Source organism: Lonchura striata, chromosome 12 (genome assembly GCF_050655825.1).
Source record: "Lonchura striata isolate lonStrDom1 chromosome 12, ASM5065582v1, whole genome shotgun sequence".
In the NCBI taxonomy this organism is placed as follows: domain Eukaryota; kingdom Metazoa; phylum Chordata; class Aves; order Passeriformes; family Estrildidae; genus Lonchura; species Lonchura striata.
The window spans coordinates 12,804,622-12,822,414 of NC_140714.1; the positions used below are offsets into that span (position 1 = coordinate 12,804,622).

Here is a 17,793-nt window from a genome sequence, read left to right on the forward strand (position 1 = left end):
GCATCTCCTGTTACCCTTTCCAGGGGAATTTTTTGACCAGTGGATTATGTGGGTTTCTCCCTCCATTTTTGTCTGAGAAATACTTGAGGAACAGCAGGTCCTCCCTATGCAAGCACAAGGAATCAACACAGATTATTCTATAACATGTTGGCAGCTTCTGTGATCTGGTGAACTGAGAGATGAAAAGGAATAGGGCTAATCCCAATACATATTTACATTTTACTGCAACTAACAAGCTTTTATACATAAATGTGCATACAAGTAAAAAATGTGGGGTTTGGAATGGACTGCCTTTATCTTTTAAAGTAATCAATAATAAAAAAAGTGCTTGAGATATTTTAGATTTTGGTTTGTCGATAAATATTTATGATGAACAGAGGAAAATGGAATGGTTATTCACATTATCATATCCAGGTACTTGATTCTTATTGAGTATGGATAACACTCAGGACTTCTACAGACTCTGTGTATCAAAGGAAAAAAATCCTCTAATCCTCTCTAAAAAGTATAATATGTTTTAAGGTTTTTGGCAGTAGAAATGGCAGAGTGCTATTTTAAGACACACTTTTCTATAAAAGCTTTTTTGCTTCAAGTTTCAGAGTACAAGTGGCCTAGACTTCTTTCTCTTAATATATAAAATTCAATATCTAGGACTGAACTTGTTTCAAATACAACTGAGAATATTAAAGAGAGGGTCAAAGTAACAGATGAATCATGGAGCTGATCAAGGTTATTTCAGTACAAGACATTTGGGAGAGGTAAAAAACCCCAGTGAGTACTTTTGACATGGCTTGAATAGAGTGAATGTGCTGCGTTTTTTGTTAGAAGTGGTAGCAAGCGGTTCATTATTCAACTGAATTTTGAATTAGGAGTAAAGTTATATTAAATAAAAGGTATTAAATAGGCTTTTGAGCTAAGGCTGTCTGATTCACTGTTGCAAACATCAGTGAGGTCAGTATGTCCTGTTTGTGAGTACAATTGCAGTTTTAATGCTGTAGTCTTTCTTTTCATCTTGTGGTTTTTTTTTAAATAGAATAAGGTAAGTGATAATACAGAGAATTTGAAGCAGGAAGAGAAGGGAAAAAGTTGTAGAATTCATATCCTGTGTTGTCTGAGATAATGGTTTAAGACTTGACAAAAGGTGAGTGTTCCATTGACCACCTGTTTGCTTCTCTCATCATGTAACATCTTTGTATGAAATACAAAAAATGATCATAGGAAAAAAATCCTGTAATGGAGTTTTTACTGCCACCATTCTGGCAAGTGTTCTTGTTAGGGATAAAAGGTAGTGTAATGCCTTTGAAGTTCCATTTTATTCTCATTTCTAGGATTTTAATTCTCTTTTGTGAACTCCATGATCACACTTCTTGATGTCTAGTCCTCTTCTCCTCCGTGTCTTTGAACACAGTCTGGCTGTTACATATTTTGTACCTCTGTCTCATTGGTGATAGCTCCATACCACTGAGTGTGGCATCATTCCTTGGAGAAAGACCTTAATTATTTTTCTTCTTATGTAGAAATACTTTTTAATAAACATGCCTGGGATGACTTCCTGTTGTTGTTAGCAACTTTATCTCCCCCTGTAGAGTAAATTTGAAGTAAGTAAATTATCCTGTGATCATCAATCCACTTATTTCACCAGCAAATTGATCTACAGTCTGCAAGTAAGATGTCTGCTCTGGAGAACTAAAGAGCGTTGTGTTTAATGCTAATTTCTCTGTGCATCTCTAATAAAATGTCTCTTGGTTGGAGTGATGCTAATGTTTAATTAACAGACTCTTCTGTTTGACATATTTTGAACAAAGGGTTATACACAAGCTTGGCTTCTTGGGCTAATAGATTTGACTGTAAAGATGATAACAGATAATACTTACAGAATAAAATCTGATTTCCCCCCCCCTTCCAGTTGAAAAAACAAATGTGTTTTTCTTCATAAGTATAATTGCATTTAAAAGCTGAAGATGTAGGCTTCTTAATTAATTTATAATAGCTAAGTTCTCACTTAGGGTGGGTTGTGTCCTTTATAAGAACTTCCTTTGTACGGGGCTTTCTCATTTGCTGAGTATCATACAGGTTTGATGTAGAGAATTCTGGGACAGATTTTACACCTGAAGGGGCATCTTGCATTACTGTTTACCTCAGAGGTGATGTAAGTGCATTTGCTTCTTTATAATTTAGTGAGAAGGCGAACTGGAAATTATGGGAGCTGTAGCATATGAAATAGTAGAGACCAATTCCCCTGCGACTAATCCTTTGCTGCTACAAATGATCTCATCTGTACAGCATTAGAGTATTTCAGAGTAGGATCTCTTCCTGTTCTTAGTGTTTAGATGGCCCTGAATTAGAGTACAATAATTCAATATTTTATTACCTCTGGAAGCAGTGGAGTTGTTTTAAATATCATCAATATTAATTTTTATGTGCAATTAGTGTGTAAAAAAACTGTTCAAAAAAGTGGAATGTTCTGTTTCTGTTACTAGGAATGTGGTGTGAAAAAAACATCTTTAGAGTGATGATTCTCTTTTTGTTAGAGGAAGAATCTCAGATGGAGGGGTTGGAATCTGCTCTTCTGGATTTGATGCAAGAATACTAAGGACTGGTGGCAGCAATAGCTGGGCTGAGAGAAGCTGTTATGAAGAGTAGTTTGAAATGTGGGAAAACAAAGTAACAATTACAAAGATCATATTGCTTGTCACTCTCATCCTTCAGTGGTAGTGCTCTCATTGCCATACAGGCTCTCATGTTTGGAGGGGGGAGCACTGGTATTTTCCAACATCTTTGCTCTTAAGGCTCAACAAATAATGGCCACAGCAGGAATGCAATGATGGTTTGTTTCCCTTAGTATATACAAATATTCATCCCATAACCTTTACACACTGAAGTTCATTTACCTTTGATTATCTAATTTTTAAATATTGTCTTCAGTTTGCCATATTATTACTTAAGTAACTTATGCTGTAAAAAAGTGTGCTTTTTGCTAGAACTCTCCTAAAATTCTAGGATGGAATCTGAATGATGTCCACCAATATAATTATTTATCTTACAATAATTAGTTGAGATAAGAACATGAATGAAGTGCAGTGTACTGCACCTAGGTAGTCTGCCTTCTGAGAGATTAAGTGCAGCAATGTGTGATTATGAGCTTGCTAGTTAATCTTAAATCTTTCATGAAAGTCAGGATACAAATTATAATCAGTGGGGTGAAACAGAACTAGAAAACACTGCAGTGTTTTCCTTGAGAAACATCTCTAGGAACAGCTAGATTGTCAGTGCTGTGTTTGAGCACCTGTACTGCAGAAACAGCAAAACTTGTGAATCTTTGCAACTTCACACAGTAAACATAATAAAGGTTCATGGAGTTTTCTAAGTCAAATATAAGATGGATCTGAGCATGAATTGAAAAGTAGAAAGATATAACATTATATAACTTTTTACTAAGAAAAGAGCCCATATGTTTTATTCAATTATTGACAGAAACTGACATTAGCTGAGCAGGATGCATGGAGTGTTTTGGATGACAGCAGGAGTATTGATTCTATACTCTCACTTCCTTTATACAGAATAGAACAAATCCTCTCTGGTCATACAGTGCAAAACCTGGGGATTAAGGCAGGATATGGTGAAAGGGATATTCATTCTGATCACAAATCTGTACTTAAATTGAAATGAGTTCACATTATATAGCCAGCAGATGTGTAAGCATGTGATGTGCAGCAAAAAAAACTCTGGCAGCTACAACTAAATAAACGTTTTGTACTTCAAGGTGGCTCTAAAATACTATACCCACCCCCAGATCTTGTGGTGTCTTATCACAAATGTGGGGTGATGGAGAGAAAATCTATAGTAGTGGTGTGCTTGTGGAACTTAGCATTATTTTTCTGTGTGAGTGTAATGCTTGGAGCACAGAGCAGATGATCAAATTGCTTTATTTGTTCTTGCCTTAATAATTGCTTTCTTTTGTGTTTGGTTGCAAAGTAGTTGCAGAGATTTAATAACTCCTTTCTTTCTTAATACCTGTGAAAATTGAATATTCTTACAGCATGCTTACCTAAGGCAGTGTGAAAAATGAGGGAAAAAAACCAATAGACTTTTGGAAGAAAAATAGATAGTGCTAACAATTTAAAATTCAGCACTATGGAATGCATTTGGCCCCAGTGAATGAAATTACCCCAGTACCTGATTATTTAATTGAAGCTGGCCACAAAGGGGACCCCTGAAGGCTTCTGGACACTTTAGGAGTTTGAACACCACTAAATATTAGCCCAGCATATGGGTACACTATTATTACTTGGGGGAAAAGACATGCAAGGAAAGGTGAGGGATAAAAAAAAAAAAAAAAAAAAAAAAATCAGGTAGTTTAAAATGGAATATTTACTGCATATGAGTACAAAGTTGTGTCTGGCTGTTAGCGTGTGCAGTGTCCAGAGGGCTTAGAGTCACCCCTGGGGCATCACCAGGGCTGGGAAATCAGTTCTACATCGGAAATATTGGTTCTGTGTCAGAACTTGGTAGAAAGAGCCAAGAGTAGAACAGAGTGCAGCTTGATCTCTTGTTAAGTGCTGACTGTAAGTCAGTGTGTGTATATGTATATATGTATGTATGTACACACACACACGTGCTGTATGTGTCTGTGTGCATCCCCACTACAGCTGTTGAATTAGGAGGGGGAAATTATGATCTCTTTTAAAAGACCTGATTTAGGCTGTTAATTTTATTATTCTATCCTGCGATTTCCAATCCGTAGATGGTTTTAAGTCTTTATTGATGAGATGTCCGTGGCCGTAGTGTGTTTATTTCTGCTGCAGGCTTTTGCCCTTGCGTGTCTGTGCTCCGTGAGGATTTTCTGGCGGCTGGGGATTTAGTGCCACCTTGTGGGAACACTCCAGAGCCGCGGATTTTTTATGGAGATGTCTGTCCTGGGTTCCTTTAGGTCGCGAAGAGACTCCTACGAAATCTGACAAGAATAAATTCAATTTTAACAAAGTTCACTGTGAAACCAAAGTTCTCCCAGCTTGTGAAAAACGTATATTTGTTAACTTCAGGGATATTTTTGAGCCCGATTTCTTTCCTGCATATCTGCATTTCTTCAGTAAACTAGGATGCAATGTCTCCCCAGATGGTCATCTTGCTTTGTGATGCATCACTTGTCGCTTTGTTGGATCTAGCTGAACTCTGTTTTGAGCGGAGCCACTGAAATCCCTATATTGATTTTTTTTTTCACTTTCCTTTAGCTGTCTCAGAACACATAGTTCTAAGGCTCCTTTTCAAATTGTTTCAATGGGAAATGATTATGTATTGTGGTTAATCAACTTGCAGTACTATTCCTAGTAGTGAAAAAGAATTGAAAGCCGAAGAGTGCTCTTTTATGTATTTTGCTGATTAAAATAGACCAGGGGGAGGTGGAAATTGGAACTTGTATTTCTGGCTTACTAAAAGCTGTGCTTGAAATTGTCATGTGAATAACTTATATTCATATGATTTTTCTAGTGGCTGCATTTAAAAAAAAACATAGTTAGAAAGTTACAAAATGGAAAGGTGGCAAGGGTAAGAAGGTCAGCACAAATATTAAAATGTCTCATTCCCACAGCTTAGTGATACTCTGCATTTATCTCTTCTGTCAAGGGAGACTTCCTGTATAGAAACTTAAAGCCCCCAGTTCACATGTTAATTAAACATCAAGGTTTACAATACAGTGGTGAGGTTTTGTCTGGCCTTCTATTTTTCCTCTTTTGTGTCTTTCAATATAGTGTAAAATACTCACCAAAATCTCCACTGGACAGACTGGCAGACTCTCTGTCTGTTGGAGTTCCCTCTATTGCTTCTTAGACATGATATATAAAATTTTAACTTTTACAGTGTGTCGAGTATTAAAGTCCTCTGAGAAACAAGCACATACTTCATATTATGTGAATACTGGTTTTCATTTTTTAACATCATTCAGTGTTTTGTAGCTTGCTGTTTACTGATAGTAGCAACCATTTCTGTTCTGATCTGTTATGACTGTGTAATCGGAAACACTGTTTGGACACCTCTATAGTTTTTCTTTTATCTTCATTTCTCTTTGATAGCTTCAGCAGAATCTGCACTCGGTGCACAAAAATTTCCTTCCTCAGATTTTATTTTATGTCTTTAATGAAGGAAGTGGGATGTTTCATTAGAGGCAGACTACAAAATAGAAAAATAGAGCCCAGTTCACATTTTTTTTTTTAATCTGGGAAAAGGATTAATTTTAGTTTCCTTTTTTCTCCTTCTCTGCCAGAAGGAGAAACTCTATAGCAAATGTTGAAGCAGATAAAGGGAGGGTAGATCAAATACCACAAGTTTTTTAGTGTTTGAAATGTGACCTTGTTTGCTCTCAATGCTCTCCTTTTGTAAGCAATTTCTTGACTTTCTACCTGAAAAAAATTCCTTTAATGTACACCGACCTCAGTTTTTGAGTAATAAGAAAGTAATAGGTTGTTTAGCATCCAAGATTTTTGCTATGCTGTTATTTTGACTGAATCAGCAGGCTGCACAATACGTTCTACTGTCCAAAAAGAAAGAATCAAGTACTTGCCAAATATTTTTGTTGCTTATCAGTTTTTTTTTAAAGCTGGCAATCAGAAACAACAACATTCAGCTGGCAATCAGAAACAAGTCTGAACTTTCTGTTATTCTTTAGCTGCAATTTGCACCATGGTTCACACTTAACTGGTGTTACAGAACATAATCCCATGGATATGAAAGTAAGAAGGCAAATATTCCCAGGTTTTTGAACAGGTGCATTTCAGTCATACATGACCATGGCAGCAGGAATAGAGCTCAGTTCCCTGTAACTAATGCAGACCTTAATTCACATGCAATCCTGCTTCTAAATGAAATACTCTCATTATGTGTATTTTGTTTTAATTTCTTGGTCCACTCTGATCATCGCTAAACCTAATTTTTTTCCTTGGGCCCCAAACCAGCAGTGAGGAATGCTGATCCTATGGCATTCTACTACTGTTTAAAAACCCCTCAATTATGTAGTCCCTAGAGTTTTCTGAGAGAGAAAACTGCCCTCCAGTACATCAGTAATCTATTCTGGAATCTGACAGGGTAGTGTTCAGTCTGTTGCTGGTCCACTGAGGACATTTGTGAAAACCTCTAAAATATTCCCACAAAACAAAAATATGCTCTTAGCTTCTCCCAACATTTGATTAATCAATTTCCATGTTGATAACAAATATGTAAGCAGTTTTATGGAATGAAAATTAACTAAAAACCTGTAGCTTAGTGAGGCTGAGACAAATAATATTTTATTAGTTTTTCAATTTAGTTACCTGTTTGTGACTTGCTGACCTAATCTGGATATGGTTGCTCCTGTACTGGGCATTGGATACATAATACCCCACTAATTATAACAAAAGAGGAATATAATGCTATTTGATAAAAAGCTTGACATTGAACATCTCTATGCTGGGAAAAAACCTACTTGTGTGTTGAGACTTGAACTTAGAAATCAGGGAGAAATAATTTTTTTTTTTTTTTACTAAGTAAAGCAGACACAAAATTTCAGTCTGTAATAAATACACAGTGCAATGTTTTGTTAGTGAACAACATTTAGTCAGTTTTAAGAATTTATTCCACAATGTTTTGAGAGCTTTGTGTATTGCAGCAAATATCTTGTCTAAATAGAACATATTGAAAACCCTTGATAATGTACTGTTAGCTTCTGAAAGTGTGTGATTATTACTTTAGGGGTATGCTTACTGTGTTAAGTCTTTCTTCATATGAAAGCTTTAATAGCAGAGAAGGCATTCTCAAAAACAAAGGCTGCCAGAAAGTACCAGACAGTGCATCAGCGGAATTGAAATGTTAGCTGTTCCTCTAGATAAAAGGCTGAGGAGATAACTGGAGGTCTGCTTCATGGGAAACAGAGAGCTGGGAATGATGTGCTCTTGTGCTTTTTGTTTTTCTTTTCACCTTGTATCTATTTGTTACCAGTGGGGCTTGTGGGTGAGATCGATGGGGGAGTGGAATTTTTGTAGTTTGGACAAGGCCTTGAGTGTTTTCTCACTTTCCTCGACTTGTGCTGTGGTGATGGGAAATTCAGAGCATGTTTCTGTTCAGGGATTGCCGTTACTCCTGGGATTAGCTGCAGAACAGGGATTCTGCTCATCTTTGGTAAACAATGGGCAGTCAGAATACAAATCACAAATATTGATTATGTAGAGCCAAGGCCATGAGGGACATTTTGTGTAGGGAGGGTAAAGGTTTGTCATCCCAAATAGTTTAAAAGCTTCCTTGGGGAACCTTAAGTGCTTCAATCATGAAAAAAGGAGAAACTTTTCATGGAGGCAATAAAAGAGTTTCAGAGGGGCTGGAGTTCGTGAGAGGATGGAGGATTTCTCACAGTATATAATTTATCTGTTGAGAGTAGTTTTACAACATGAATGCCTAAGATTTATCCTTGAGTATCCAGGCGTTCTTAACAGTGCATTGTTCTTAGCTGGGTAGTTAATGTTGCAGACAGAACTATTGGGAAACAAATAATAATCTGCTTTTCTTAAGCTGACATTGATTTCCAGGCCTCGGTAAAAAGCATTTTATGTTTACTTCCTGTAAGTTCTAAGAAGTAATCTAAAAACAGATTCTTCCACATGTGTTCATATTGGTCAAAATATTTGTTACTGATGATTTTTCCATCAACTAATTTACTATTTAGTGACTGTGGAATTGCTAACAGTATTTCTCCAAAGGGAAGAGGTGAAAAAAAGGAGGCCAGTGTTGTCATAGCAGCATAACTGGGCTGCTTAAAAGTTGCCATGGTAAGGATCACCTAAATACAAACCCCTGCATTTTGCTATGATAGTGGTGACAAAGGTTTTAGTAAACCTCCTTTTTTAATAACTAAAGAAATTTGTGGGTTTTTTTTCCCAACTTGAATCTTTGCAGATTATTCCTCTCAAATCTGTTTGACTTGTTACATTTCTAAAAGTACTTTCCTCTTGACCTTCTGGTTCTTGTGATTGCAGGCTACAAGATTTGGCTCATCAACATCTCTCAGCCCACAGCAAAAAGAGAATTAGGAAATAAATATATTTACAGGTTGTTCCTTAAAAAATAGGTGGAAAACTGCTCTGAATTTGATTTTTAAAGCTTTTAGCCTGTATGGGGATGCATTTTTGTTCAGTGACCTCAAGTCTTTAGGCAATACTTTTTTTTTTGCCAAAATACTTATGTGAGATGACATGGAGAAGCTGACTGAATAGTAGTGAAGTCTGATACTTCAGACTAAATATGTCAGCACTGCCCTATCAGATTCCAGAATAGATTACTGATTTATTGGAGGGCATTTTTTGCTCTCGGAAAACTCTAGGGACTACATAATTATTTGGTTTTTTTTTAAACAGTAGTGGAATGCCATAGGATCAGCATTCCTATGCTGGTTTGGGGCCAGAGGAGAAATTAGATTTACTGATGATCAGAGTGGGCCATGAAATGAAAACAAAATGCACATAATGAGAATATTTAATTTAGAAGCAGGATTGCATGTGCATTAAGATCTGCATTTGTCATAGGGAACTGAGCTCTATTCCATGGGAAAAAAAAAAGTTTTCGATGTATATGATCAGATTCCTTATTTAACTTGCAAAGTCCAGGATTAGGGGCAAGCTTAGGGGAGTGATAGAGCAGTTTGGTGGGCACTTGATTAGTGATGGATGAGGAAAGGTTTGAACAAGAAGCTGATGGAGGGGGTGTTCTTTATTAGTGTTCGTCTCCTGGAGCAACTTTACTGAAGCCCTACTGGCCAGGAAGTGCCTGGGTATGGGCTGCTCATGGGACATCAAGAGTGAATCTTGTGTTTTGCTTTGCTTCTGTGCACAGCCTTTGCTTTTGTTTTATTGAACTGCCTTTACCTTGACCCATGAGGTTCATTTCATCTTATTCCCCTCCCACCCCAGTCCTGCTGAGGAGGGGAGTGGTAGGGTGGCTTGGTGGAGTCCTGGCCTCTAGCCAAGCTCAGCCCACCACATCTGTGTTAAGAAATGTAGATTTAATTAAGTGTACGTGACAAGATTCCTTATTAAACTTGCAAAGCATGGTCGTAAGGGCAAGCTTTATAGAATTTGACAAGACACCAAACTTAAAGGTATAAGGAAAGAAAAAGTAAGGAAAGTCAGACAAGAATTCTCTCTTTTCAAAGACATGGTTATATCAGCAAACAGTGTTATGCAAAAGCTCTCTCACATCTCACGCTCAGAATTTTCAATGCTGAAGATTCATCGTGTGTGGTCAGAATCTCTTGCTATTCCTCCCAAATTAGATCTCACTTCTCCTTCCAACTCTTTCTGTCAGTCCTGTATTACTCAGGCAAAATTCTAGTCAACTGATTTTCAGTGGGGTTTTTTGGATACCAGATTTATGAATTGTAATAGGCAGATGAGGAAATGCATGAGAGAATTAATTTCTTAATTTATGGTAATGAAGAAAATGTCTCCAATTCCCTTTTTTTCTTTAAAGAAGAAAATTAGGATTTGTTTTTCTTTAACAATACTTAGTTACAAATATTTGCAAATGTAATGTTCGTACTTATTTCAGTAGCACAACTAAATTTAACATAAATTGATTTATATGCAGTTCATAAGAAAGCTTTAAGTAGTCTGTTTCTTTTGATGATAGAGCCTCATACTGTGAAGAATTAAAATATAACAGTAATAGATTATGGAATAAATAAAGAAGCTTGATTTTAGAGAATGAGAGTACTGTTGACAGAATAATTTGCTGTTATATTTGTCGAGGTGTATTCTTCAGGGATAGCTGTAGCTTTCTATAGCATACAGTTACACAGGATGATTTTTTTGCACAGTCTTCATTTCATATTTGCCACTGCCAAGAGACTAGAGTATTTCAGCTGATTCAGCCATGCTAATTCTCTTATTTACTGGAGTGGGAAGGAAACAGGAGAATCAGGAGCTAAAATCCAGTGGACTGCGTTCTTGAATGTGTTCTTTGCTTTTGGTGGCAGTGTGATGGTGCAAAGCATGAGGAGATGTGTTCTTCTGTAGGTGGACCAGCAATTTGAAATCGGCAAGTCTCCTTGTTAATTCATTCCCCTCTGCTGTTCACCATTCTGTGGCTTTGGAATGCTCTGGAAGTGTTTATGTGACCCGAAGCACACTGTGGCAGGAGAATTCTCAGCAGACAATTCTTCTGGGTGTAGTTAGTTGGCATAGAGTGGAGAAACTGGTGTAGAACATGAATTGAAGTCTGGGAAGAGCCATTAGTTAATCTTCCTTTTATAGTTTTGTTTCAGTTTGTGGGTCAATTCACAGTTCCGTGGATTGCTTCTTGGAGCTGGGCTGTGGAGAAGAATTGAAAAAGTTCTGAGAGAACTGTTTATATATTGTCAAGAAATTGGTATGGAAATATTTCTGGTTAACTGGTCCAGTTTGAATAGAAGTTATAAAAAATGTGATAGATCTTACATGGGTTTTTAAAAAAATCCTGTAAAGTTCTGTCTCTAATGAAAACCATGTGACAGATATTCACAGCACTCCTACATTCCATCCCCTGCAGTTAATTATACAATTTCTTTCCACCCTCATAACATTTGTTCTTTCCTTAGCAAGCTGCAGATACAAAAATCTGTGCCAGAAGTCTAAATCTGGTCCACCATGTTCTAAGTCTTGAAGGTGTACAAAAATGGATTCTTTTATGTCAAAGTAGCAGTAGTCTGCCACAGTTGAGGCTGTAAGTTTGAAGATAATTACAGAGAAGCAGCCAGAACTACTGTCATGCTTAGAGACAAATGTGGGTTTGGGTGGAGCATGGGCTGCTGGGGGCAGAAAAGGAGCTTGTCTCATTTATCTTAACCAGAATTGTTGTTTGAGTTCTGATTTCTAATTATTTTTGTGTTGATTCAGCAATTTTTGGTTTTTAGAGCTTACATTCAGAAGGTTTGTGTGTTAGCAATATCTATGTCAAGTTTACTTTCATTTGTGGGTTAGAACATGGCATTTTAGAATCAGTTTTCTTTTGCTCAGCTAGATTTTTATAGACATATTGACATTTGATATATAAGGACTAATTGACTTTGGAAAGACATTCACTTGTAAATAGGTTGTAGTGTGAAGTAGTAAATATTGTCTGATTTAACTTTAGGAGGATGTATCTTAAATCATTATTCAGATCGGGAAATAATTTTGATTATTTCTGGTAGTTACTGAATATTGTTGCTTAGTTGTAGCATAGGAGTACAGAGAAGGTTCTTGGTCAGGTGTGAGAAGTAGGACAGTGAAATAATTCTGGAATCCAGAAGATGTAGTCAGTCTTGGGGTCACAAACAGTTGGCACATCAGTAGATTCAAAGTGGGGAAGTTTCTAAATCTAAAGGATTTTAAATTATTGGAGTTTTTAAGCTTATTATAGCTAATTAAAAATATGGTGAGATTAAGAAAAGATAAGAGTTGCCATTAAATAAAATCAGGGCTGTAAAGGAGTGGCCTACATGTGTATACTCTCAGCTGAGTGTGTGCCTAGTAAGATGCTGATACTAAGAGAATTAAGATCTGGACATACATTACAGTAGTGTTTATTTAATAGTAGAACAGATTCAAAGTGTCTTGCTGAATTCTACCACTGGCAATACTTATTTTCCATTTGAAATAACTGATAAAAGACATGATTTCAAAAGGTTGGTTTCTTAAGATTTAGAATTTTTCATTTAGCTTAAATCATTGCTAAAACTCAACAGATTTACGTGTACTTGTGTAAAACATGAAGGTAGTATCAAAAGAAATGAAGTTTTGTTGTTATTTTGGTGTGTCTGTGTTGTTGCTGTTTTGGGTTTTATTTGGTGTGTTTCTGTTGTTTTTAGAATGGGGAGTTGCAGAACATTAATTAAACATAAAAGGTCTGATGACATGCATTAAAGTCCCCTAATTTCTTCAGTTAAACGTCTTTTAGTACAGACTGTGAGCCTGTTCAGGAATTCATATTTCTAAAAGCTCAGTGTGCTGTGTAGGTAATGAGTAGAGGGGAAAAAATAAGAAAAACAAATTATCAGATGAGGATATATTCTGAAATGAACATCATAAGCCATAGCAATTTAGGCTAATTATCTCTACTCCAACCTTAACATGAGTTAAATCCATTTTGGTTTTGATCTGTGTTGAGTAAGGAGTGCAAGGCATACCTCTGGAACAGAGACAGATCCCTGTACTCAGATGTAGTATAAATATTTTAGGACAAGTTACAGTGTTCTGAAAAACCTAAAAGTGTAAAAGAACAGCAATGTCCAATAGGAATGTTGTAATTTATTATGGGACTAATTATTTCAAATATGTTTTTCTTTGTCACCTCTATTGAGTGAAGTCTGTCTATAAGTTTATATATTTGAGTACTGTGAATTTGTTGTTGCCTTTCTGTATAAGTCAATAAAATTATTTTTTTCTGTTGAAGATACATTTTGTTGAATTCAGTTTTTTCTGTTGAATCTCCTTTGCTTGCGTCTGACCTTTATTTATGTTGATTTTGCTTCATTTTTTCATTTACCATGCTGTTCAGTTTTTGGATGCCAGAAGAACAAAGGTTTGTCCACTACTTGCAGTATATTTATTTTTCAAAATTTAGTATTGCTTATTGTGATTTTTTTTGTTTGTTTGCTTTTTAGAGATACAGTAATCCTGTTTACTAAACTTTTCATTGCTTTAGCTTCCAAAATGAAAAAATGAAACCAACCGGCCCAAACTCAGTCCCTCCCTAAAGTCCCTTAAATTGTAGTGAGGGCTTTGATTGACTTTATAAACAGCAGTACTGTTGATCACCATGAAGAGTAGATTTATCTTTATGAGGTAATTTAGAAAACATGGAATACTGAGTCTTTGAGCTTTGTAGGTTCTAATGGATGTGTCACTACCTAGTGTTTGCATTTGTTGCTATTAATTTTATCTGTAGCTGACATTATTTTGTGTCTGTGTATGTTGTCTTCTTTTTTCTTTCTAGAAGCACTTGAAAGTTATCATTAAAAATATTGTCACCTGCATTTGATATTTTATAAGGTCATTTGGTATACTTTCATTACTAATTCTAAAGACGTTTTGTAACAGCATACAACAAAACTAATCAAATACTAATTCTACATTCAGATCCTAAGCTAATTTTTTCTCTTTCATCTTCTTTATTGCAGCATCTGCAAATGACAATCCAGGCACTTCAAGATGAGCTTAGAACCCAGAGAGACCTTAACCATCTTCTCCAGCAGGAAAGTGGGAACCGAGGAGCTGAGCATTTCACCATTGAGCTCACAGAGGAGAATTTTCGAAGACTTCAGGCAGAACATGATAGACAAGCTAAAGAGCTCTTCCTGTTGAGAAAAACTCTAGAAGAAATGGAACTTAGGATTGAAACACAAAAGCAAACACTAAATGCCAGAGATGAATCAATAAAAAAGCTTCTAGAGATGTTGCAAAGTAAAGGTTTGCCTTCTAAGGGAATGGAAGATGACAATGAGAGAACTCGAAGGATGGCAGAGGCTGAATCTCAGGTTAATCATTTAGAAGTGATTTTAGATCAGAAGGAGAAGGAAAACATGCATCTTAGAGAGGTAATGAAAAACTCATTTCTTTGTTTAAAATACAAATTTTTGTTAAAAATAGTCATGGAACTTGTTGGAGTTTTAGAAATTAGAGTATTGAAGTTTTCTTTTTGTGCTCTAATTTTTGGATGGAAAGGATAGCATGCATTTGTTTTACATCTGTATTAAGTACTCAGCAGGACTATATGGTATTTGAGAGCAAGAATAAGATAATGTGAAAGAGAAGTAGGTATATTTGGGCTTATTGTCTCTGTAATGTTGCTTTGCAAAGTTTCTTTATCCTTTGATTTTGGTAAAGTGATACCTGGCAAATGAAGACTAGACCTACCGAAGAGGGAAGTGACACCTGCTGCTGCTCTAACTAAAGTCATGAGTGCATGCTACCTTTGTGTTGGATTTGTATGCCTCTGGTGTTTGAAGAATGTTTTAAAAACATTTTCCTTCCATATACGCAAAGGATTCTGCCTATGTGCATTTCTAATATATTTTCATGTGGGGATACTCCAACTTTTTACATAAATATACCATAATGTCACATTAAAACACTGTGCTGCTGCTTGTGCTCTACTTTGACAAAACCTAAATTTGATTTCAAGTCCACCTGCACTAGGTGCCTACATCACTTGCATATGCATTTTTGGGACTGGATTTGGGATGATTGGATTAGTACAATTGAAAGAAAATCTGGCCTGGTGTCGAGCCCATCTGCCCCTTTAGATCCCAGTAGTGTTCTCATGTGACTCTGTCAGGCAAACAAGGCAGGACTAGAGACCCTGCTAAGGAGGGTGAAAATTTGCAGGGAGGTTGTGGACAACTACACACAGCAAGGGAAGTCAGCAAAAGCACATCTATTCACTTAGAAACTCAGCAGCAGTTGGTCACTAAAAACACCAATTTGCCTGACAGATCAAAGCACAAATGAAATTAGTGCAAGAGCTTAAGAATTAGTGCTCTATATTAAGAACAGCTATTTACATCTAGGGACTGTTGGCAAAATATTTTCTTTGCTATGGACAAATTATTCTATATTTAGCTTATGTTCTTCTCTAACCTAGAATATGCATTGAAGACTCAGTAGTTTCTGCTGCCCATTTGAAGCTTAGAAAGTGGAAAGTTTCATTATACGCTTCAGTAAAGTTTTCTTGTGAAGGTGTGGATCCTGAATCTTTTCACAGGCAGAATTTTAATTAAAACTCATATAATACATTAATGGATTCTGCAAAGAATTGCAAAAGGACCTAATGATACTGAATTTGTGATGAGGACGGGTTGTGGATAAAGTTCTGTAAACTAGCAGACAAGTTTCTGTATTTAAATATTTAGATCTGCATACACTCTGTTTTCAAGGATGGGTGATTGTGTGATTGTATTTCTTCTGTTGTATCAGTGTCAATTAATTTTGTGAACCCTAATTTAGCTTTATATGGCACATGAGGAAATTTGAAGAAAGTTTCTAATGAGAATGGTTATCAAGGACAGTGAGAAATAGAACTAAATTGAGCTCAAAAATAGATAAAGGGTAGGCTTCCAAGTAAAGTCCAATTTGCATCCATTTTACTGGATGATTTATTTCCAAGACGTGCGGATAGGAGAAATTATTGCTACCTATAGACTATGCATGTTTCTCCTGTATTTATACTGAATTATTTTGATATGCCCCCCCAGTTGTTCTCAGGGGCAGGGAAAAAGTTGTTTTCCCCTCAGTTTATATGAGAATATAGAGGTTGAGAATAGAGGTTGTCTTTTGTCTGGAGTGCTGCAAGTGTAGATTGGGATTTACTGCTTATGACATTCTGATATACCATGGTAAGTAGTCAAGGTTTAAAATGTTACTGGATTTGTTGCTTTGAATCTGTCCCAGCCAGATTGGCAGGAACTGTCTAATGTTTTGGACATTTTGGCTCACAATTTCATTGTTTTTATAAGAATTAAAGGCTTTGGGTGCAGTCTCTTTCTCCCGCTCTCTTTCTGTTGCACATAGTATTTATAGGTTTTATTTTTTATTTATTTTTGAGTTTCTGTGTATTTGAAGTTGTAGGGAGCTTGGAAGTATGATGTGTAGGCTGTAGGAACTCTTCAGAAGTAAAATGTTTTAATAGATGCCTGTTTGTTTATCCAGGACTCTGGATTTTATTGTTCTGGTGGACTCAAATGTACTGAGGTTCACTTTTTTTTCTTTTTGCTTTCTTGATATGGAAAGTTGTCTGTGTGCTTTGAAGTACCATCAGACATTATGTATAGTTTGAAAGTATTACGTATTTGTTAAAAGTCCAAATAGATCAACCTTTGATCTTTGTGTAGCTTGGTAAATCCTTGTTCTGCAGTGTGCATTTGAATTTCTGTCTCTGCTTTTAATCTTCATTCTGCACAATACAGGTTCTCAGTATGATAAAACAGAGGTTACTGGGTTGAATCTTCTGCAGCAGCCTGCCCAGTGGATCGATTTTTTTCCCTGTTACTAGTGTTTATAGTTTTTCCTAACTGTGTAAATCACCTGTCAGTTACTGAACATTTTTTTTCCTCCTGAGAATGTTTTAAAAGTAAGCTAGAACTTGGATACATTCTTGTGACTTTCATTCATGATTTATTTAGAATTCACTCAAATTGTGTTAATCTTTCTATACACTTAACAAAATATTTGTCATTTTAGAACATAATCTAAAATACTCTGCTATCTTTATTTTTACAGGTTGGAGTATAGCTCACGTGTTGAGTGTATTTCTGAGAAACTAGTATTGGGTCATGTATAATGTTCTGTTTGATCAAATCCTGAATGGCTGTTTTTTTTTCTTTAATTCAGGGGGTGATTCAGGGGGAATTCCTTTATGGAAAGGGTTGTTAAATGCTGGAATGGACAACTTGGCAAAGTGATGGGGTCGTCATCCCTGAAGGTGTTCAAGAAATGACTGGGTTTGGCACTCAGTGCCATGGTCTGATTGAGAAGGAGGAGCTTTTCAAAATCTTTGGACCTGATGGTCTTGAATGTCTTTTCCAACTTTAATGACTTGGTGATTCTGTGAAACAAGGATGATGAAATTCTGTGTAGCATCATATGAAGTTATTCAACAAAAAGGGTTTGTTTGTGTCCGTTTACCTTTACAATGATAGATTTTGCTGTAGATTCCAGCAGAAAGAGAGCTGTCTGTGGAAAGAAGTTACCATGATGCAAACGAAGTTGAATATGGAAAAAATTAACTGAAGACAACTGATTTTATACAGCCTCAACACTACCT

General features: G+C 36.2%; 1 protein-coding gene across 18 annotated transcripts in view; it reads left to right on the forward strand.

The window, feature by feature from the left end:
* The window catches only part of ERC2 (ELKS/RAB6-interacting/CAST family member 2), a 413,687-nt gene that overhangs the window by 38,630 nt on the left and 357,264 nt on the right, over nt 1-17,793 (forward strand). For 13 of the 18 annotated variants that reach the window (XR_014958159.1, XR_014958156.1, XR_002465646.4 and 10 more), the window contains 2 exons: nt 13,531-13,554; nt 14,153-14,569. Coding sequence is in view for 1 of the 18 variants with exons in the window: in XM_021532844.4 (XP_021388519.1) it covers nt 13,531-13,554; nt 14,153-14,569 (441 nt within the window). In the remaining 17 variants the exon portion in view is untranslated. The remainder of the gene's footprint in view (nt 1-13,530; nt 13,555-14,152; nt 14,570-17,793) is intronic. The other 5 variants (XR_002465651.4, XR_002465653.4, XR_002465657.4 and 2 more) reach the window with 1 other exon arrangement.